Here is a 7,258-nt window from a genome sequence, read left to right as displayed (position 1 = left end):
CATATGTGCTAAATTGATTCTTAATGGTTTGACCAACAGAAATATGGTTCCCAAATTTTGGTTTTAGGCATATTTAGGACAAAATAAAAAATTAAAATAGTTGAAGGTCAAATCCAATTAGCCTTTATCAAAAGTTTTAACTTTATTTTTTTGTCCCCTTGGCATATCCCTAACTTTAAATATTTTGTCTCAACCTTAGCCTTTCCTCAATATTCCAATTAAAACAAATATGGTAAAGTTTCTGTTTTTTATTCATATTTAAGAAAAATAATAAAAAAAGGCAATAGTTAATAGTCAAAATCAAATTGGCATTTAGTCAAAAGTTTTTATTTTGTACTTTTTCTCCCTAATATTTTGATCTATAGTCCTTTATGTTTTAAATAGTTAAATTCAATATTTTCAAATAAAATAAAATGTGAATTAAATTAAATGTAATACAAATGTGTTGTCAAGTACTTATAAAAATTCCTAAAAGCACTCCATCTTGACAAACGTTGTCCTTTAGTTTAAAGAGAATCCTTTTATTAAATTAATTACCTTTGAATGATGATACACAAATATACATAAAAGCAAAAATTAGTGGGAAAAGTAGGGATAGCAACTGGAATAGGTGCCCGTAGGAGGCTAATGGGGTTGGGGGTGGGGCGAGGAGGGGGAATTTTTTTCCCACGTTTAGAAACGAGGGAGGGGATGGGGGAGTATACTCCCGCCCCACCACCTGTTAAAAAAATTAATAAATAAATATGTATATAATTATATATATAATATTTAATTAATTAGTTACAAACTTATGATAATGATATTATTAGTTATATGTATTATGTATTGTATATTAGCATATATAATATAATTGATATTATCAATTATACTAATAATTATATATGTCTACTAATAGAAATTACTTCTATTAATTAGTTATACTAAATTTACTAATACATTTATACTAAATTCCTAATTACACTTAACACAATAACATTTTTTTCTAAAAAAAAAAACACAATAATGACTTAGTGATTGTATTTTGTATCAAAAGTGAAAACTTGACTATTTTAGTTGTATTTGTTTCATCATATTGGATTGTATTCAACTAACTTTTGTTTGATTATTTTAATGAATTTCAATTGTGAAATTACAATGAATAATAACTTGGTAATATGTTGATATTTTAATACGTAATTATTTGCTTAAATTTGACTATAATAAAATTATATGACAAATTATTATTAGTCTCGCAGGTGCCTCCATGGAGGAAACGGGGTAGGGGCAAGGGCAAATTAGTGAGCAGCAGGGTGGGGATGGGGAGGAGAGGCCCCCCATCCCACCGCCGTCCAGTTGCCATCCCCAGGGAAAAGAAGAATCTTAATTATAATAAATGGCTTTATTCAAAACACCATTACGTGAGTTGTTACGTAACATCCGGATATATGCTTCAATTGGTTATAGTTAGGAACCGTGATTAGAATAACAAGTAAAGGAAAGTATCAATAAGAAGTGCTTGTATGGATTTTTGTAAAACCGTTGTTGTTTTTTCTTGTCTTTCCTTACTATTAAAATCTAATATTTCAACAACAAAATTTCAGTACATTTATATTTATATTCATGTAGATCGATAATTATGTTGAGTAATTCCAACTATAAAATGCCCATTCTATTTGAAACTTAATTGATAACCAATTGAAATATAGAAAAGGAAAATTAAAAATCATTGTTCAATCAACTTAATTTACCTATCATATATGAAATCGAAAAATCGTATTACCTATTTCAACTTCGAATAAGAAGGATTTGTCCTTTGATTTCAACACTACTCTTTCTCAGCCTTTGTCTTAGCAGCCGATCAAGCTATTTGGACATTGTAAGATCTAACACTTAAATAATAATGTCTTTTTTTTGTTTTTTGCTAAAAAAAGCAACATTTGAGCGTTCTACGAGAGACGAATAAGTGACTAGGAGAGAAAAGCATAAATACAAATGAAACTGAGGCGAGATAAACTATAGGGTTTCCTATAGATTTGGCTCCCATGGGGTAGTTTTGGAGGTTCGGAAACAAATTTTGGGTAAACTGGTCATATCGCTTCTTTTTTCGCCGGATTTAACATGATTTTAAAATGTGCCAAAAATGGATAGTTGAAAGCACTAGATTGCTGCAATTAATAGTTTGGGGTGCACACTGCAATTCGGTGATAGTTTGAGGGTGCAAACTGCAATTAACCCTAATTGGTATGAATATATTACCTATTGCCTTCACTACAAGTGCAGCCACAGACCAATCTTGACTCAAAGGATATCCATTGTATGTGGATTCTGCCAGAAACTCAACTCAGGCATGCTTCACAAGTGACATAATTACGATGAACTACAACGAATTTGTTTCACTTTCCCTGTATGAAATTGTAGACCTACCTGCATATTTCTCATCCCCTGATGCAAATTTTCGTATTTAATATTGTGCATGCTGACCTTTTTTACTGCAAGATGAAACACACAAAGTAGCAAGAATACGATGAAGGAGCAAGACAAAAGAATAAGAAATGAAACAAGCACACCTCCTTGGCAGTTCCTCGCTTCAGAGATAAAAACAAAACCTGTGAAACATAAAAATAGCTAAGGACTAATGCAAGAAAAACTTCTTTCAGCTTATGATGGTTTCTAAATATCAAGGAAAAAAAGAAAACTTAAAAGAAAAAAAATGTAAAAATGCTATGCTAAAAGTTACCTTTAATCATTGGGATAATTTCAGAAACTTCCCTTGAGGTTTCATGAAATATCACGTAACTCCACTAAACTTTTCAAAATCTCACTTAGCACACTTGAAGTGATAGTAGGGCCATATACTAATATCAAAGGTGATGAATTGTCAATAATACCCTCATATTTAAATTTTCTAAACTTGTTTTTCTTTTCCTAAATTTCCTGCTTTTCTTTAACAATGTCTATACAAACATACATACATACATACATATATGTATGTATAATTGAATTGCAAATGTCAATGAAATATTCAACGCATTTGGGTAAAAATAGCTGCAAGTTCTTTTTATTTATTTTCCTTTTTTGGTGTTTTACAACTTTATTTATTTATTCCTATTCATGTAGAGCGCAAGAGAAATAAAGTAATTGAAACTCCGAACTACAGTTTTTCAAATTATGACTTTTTCTAAAATTTTCATAATTCACACCCATAAAAAAAGTTTGTCTATTTTGAGTAAATTCTTTGTATGATATTGAAGTTGAATTTCATCTATTACTAAGTTTTTTTTTGCTCAAATGTATGATTTTACATGCTAATTACCTTCAACGCTATGAAGGGTTCTATTTGTAGAAATGGTTTAAAAAATAATATTCGCTTTTACTATCCCTTCCTACTGTAGAAATGACTATTGGCTGTAACATAAAATCTTACCAATTTTCATCTCCTCACTTTTAAGGTGGTTCTGATTTAGTACTTTTTTTTTTCTTGGTTTGTAAAATATTCATTTTTTTTATAGCCTAAGGGTATTAAAGGCACTAAAATAATCTCTCTCCTCAAACATGAATTTTTTAATATTACTTTTGGTTAGAAGGGCTTCCAATGTCACCAAAATGTCAATTCGAGGGGTGCTAAGTGAGATTTTGAAAACCTCAAGGGAGCTAGGTGATATTCCGTAAAACCTCAGGGGAGGTTTATGAAATTATCCCTTAATCATTTATGCTTTAAACAGTAGTGCTCTCAAAGAATGGTGGCAAACCGGGATTTACCAGGCAGCACCAATGTGTAATTCAGAAGGATGAATGCATTGGCTGGTTATGCATTTAGTTTAGCTGTGCAGACAACTCAATCTAAATGACTTCAATCATTATGATTTGATGTTGGATCCGCTTTTATCAGGAAATCATTTGCCAAGTCTCCAACAAAATCCATGCCAAACCAAGGTACAAATCTGAAAATTTCCTTCTAAGAGGAAGGGAAGGACGCATTCTTAAGCAATTTATTAGTCCAGCCAGTCATTGAGATGATTTACCCACTCTGGTGCGAGAATTAGAAATTACCAGCTGTGCTGCTTTCAGAAATTGAAGTTTTGGCAAGGACAGAATAATCAACAGATGCTCAAAGACCCACACTAAGATGGATGTGAGTATCTTTAGGGCAATAATAAGGCACATTACCGAAGTATTCTATATTAATGTCCAAATCAAGAGATTTTTCTTCAAGTTTGATTTTGTTTGTTAATTCTCTCAATAACTGGTACATTTCTTGGCATTCGGGGTGTGAATGATCTTCAGCATTAAAAGAATGCACTTCGTTATTAATTTCCATCCAACTCCAACCTGGTACCTTTTTTACTCGTCTCTCCCTCATGAGCTTCTTAACAGTAGCTATCTCGTCCCACTTCTCAAAATGTCCATACATATCAGAGAGAAGAACATAAGTACAATGCTCTTCTGGCTCTAATTCCAGTAAATGACTTGCCACTTCAGTTGCCATCTCAATGTCACCACATTTCCTACAGGCACCTAGTAGAGTTTTCCACACCATTGCATCAGGTTGAAAAGGCATCTCTTTGACCAGCTCTTTTGCCTCCTCTATACGGCCAGCCCTCCCAAGCAGGTCAACGGCACAAGCATAGTGTTCCATTCGTGGTGGAATACCATATGCAGATTCCATTGATTTTAGAAATTTTTTACCTTCCTCTACTAAGCCAATATGGCTGCATGCAGTTAGAACTGCAACCAAGCTTATATGATCCAGTTTTACATTTTTCTTTTTCATTTGAAAGAAGAGATCAAGTGCAACTTTACCTTGCCCATGTTGAGCATATGCAAACATAATTGAGTTCCAAGTGATTGAACTGTCTCCAGGTGACTGAGTAAAGGACTTCCAAGCATCCCCCAGACTCCCACTTTTGGAGTACATAAATATCAAAGCACTGGTTACATAGTCATTTTTCTCAAAGCCTGATTTTATTGTGAACACATGAATTTGCTTACCCAATTGCAAAGTTGCCAAATCTGAGCAAGATCTAAGAGCGGCAGACAAAGTGTAGTGATCAATCTCCAGGTTCTGGTAGAGCATATTCTGAAAAGTTTCCAATGAATTTTCACTGAAACCTTTCTGTGATAGGCCCGTCAAAATTGAATTCCATGAAACAGAGTCTTTCATCTCAGTACAGTCAAATACTTTTATTGCATCTTCCATTCCTCTGTTATTTGATTTCAAATACATGGCACTTAATGAATTAGATACTGCTGTTACTTTTTCCAGCCCTCTTTTTATGACCAACGCGTGCAATGATCTCCCTTGAGCCTGTTCTGCATCTCCAGAACAAGCACTTATTATACTAGTATAAGTATATAGATCTGAATCCAACCCCAGCAGTTCCATTTCCCAGAAGAGCTTAAATGCAAGCTCTCCGCGATCATGTTGTAAATAAGCTGCTAGCATGGAATTCCATGTGACTAGATCCCGGTAGCCACTAGCACTACTGAAAACTCTTCTTGCATCTTTGAGGGACCCACATCCTGAATAAGAAGTTATCATAGCATTTAGCACGGTATTTTGAATCCACAACCCCAGTTTTAAAACTTTGGCATGGATCTGCATTGTTAGTTCGTAATATTCACTGTCATCAAGCAATGTCAGAAGTGGCACGAATGTGCCATCCTGAAGCCCCACGCCTTCATTATCCATCCATTTCAGCAACTGAAAACAGCTTTCATGGTCACCTATTTCTGCATAACCGGCGATCAAAGCATTCCAAGACACCGAATTACGTTCTGGCATGTATTGAAACACCCTATCTGCATCTTCAACTCGACCACACTTTGCATACATGTCTACAAGACCACTCCCAGAATAAACATTCTCTCCGTATCCCCACTTAACAACATCTGAATGCACTTGCTGTCCAAAGAATATCCCACCATTCGCTGCCACACCCTTGAGTATGCTCCCAAATGTATACCCATCAACCCCAACCCCGTTAATCTTCATATGCTTAAAAAAGTCGCAAGCATTAAAGAACTCCCTGGAATTCACATAGCCAGCGATCATCGTGTTCCAAGAAGCAGTGTCTCTCTCAGGCATTTCATCAAAAAGCTTGAGAGCAACGTCCAAACGTCCGCAATTTTTGTAACCATTCATGATGTTATTGGCTGTGTACACATCACCAACAACTCCAGCTTTGATAGCATGACAATGGGCTGCTACAACTTTAGATAAATTGGCCACTGAGCTTTCAACCAGTGGCTGCAGTGGCCTCATGGAACTAAGAAATTTCAGGGATAACCAGACATGAAACAAATATTTTCTTAAAAAAAAAAACTACAACCAACGTGCCCGTGCCGTTATGCTTAAAAACTATAAAGTTCACTTTTTTGGATCAATCACGAGAAGTCCCAAAGGTTTGCAGTTTACCCCCTAATGTTTTATTTTTCTCACTTTGTCCACTCTGTCAGTCCACCTCAGCAAATGGATAGTTAAAATATTGTAGTTGACAAAAAAAACCCCCTATTTTAATCGTTAAAATTTCTTATGAAAATGGCACTCTTCATGTTTTATAAAGAAGCGATCCCTAGAGTATGTTTTGAGCATTCATCATATCATAAAAATTTGTCTCCTGCATCCACAACATTTGCAACTAAAACAGGAAAAAAATGTCCCAAGTTTTTCCAAAGTCATTTCCTTACTATTCTTCTAGATGTTGTTCATCACACCATATGGAAGAACCAATCCAAGAAACTTCTGAATGTGATGAAATAGTACCTTAAAAACGATATTGGACACCGAAAAATTCGAAAATGATATTTCTTGGATATTCAAATTATAAGGTTTGGTTTTTACAATAAACAAAGTATTTATTTGTACTTTCTGAAAAATAATTTGAAATACGAAATTTTTTTTATCTAGAATCGTTATCCATGTAATTACTTCAAATGAATAAACTTGGAACCTTGTGCAAAGGAAGAGAAATATGTGCTATATCTGACTCGAACCTATGGAAATTTACATCTATTCATTATATTTTAGGGATAGCATTATTCTTTTGATGTCAATTGTCAGCACCATTACTAAATGTTTACTTTGACTACCAGTCAAGGGGATTAAGTGTAAAAAATAAAACGTTAGCGGGTAAATTGCCAAATACACAAAATCTTAGGGGGGATTTCTTGTGATTAACCCCATTTTTATAATCTTTTCTTCTTGGTTTGATAACATCTAGAAAGATGAAAATAGCTCTAGATTCTCCCCGAATTTTAGCATTTGACAATAATAATCCAC

The 7,258-nt window shown here is 34.1% G+C and overlaps 1 protein-coding gene across 1 annotated transcript; it reads right to left on the bottom strand.

The window, feature by feature from the left end:
* Positions 1-3,927: 3,927 nt before the first annotated feature.
* On the bottom strand, positions 3,928-6,241 carry LOC113776226 (putative pentatricopeptide repeat-containing protein At3g25970). Its single transcript, XM_027321339.1, has one exon. The coding sequence runs from the start codon at positions 6,239-6,241 to the stop codon at positions 4,088-4,090; it is 2,154 nt and encodes a 717-aa protein (XP_027177140.1). The 3' UTR covers positions 3,928-4,087.
* Between the last annotated feature and the right edge of the window lie 1,017 nt (positions 6,242-7,258).

Source organism: Coffea eugenioides, chromosome 6 (assembly GCF_003713205.1).
Source record: "Coffea eugenioides isolate CCC68of chromosome 6, Ceug_1.0, whole genome shotgun sequence".
NCBI classification, from domain to species: Eukaryota; Viridiplantae; Streptophyta; class Magnoliopsida; order Gentianales; family Rubiaceae; genus Coffea; species Coffea eugenioides.
This window is presented reverse-complemented; position numbering and strand designations above follow the sequence as displayed.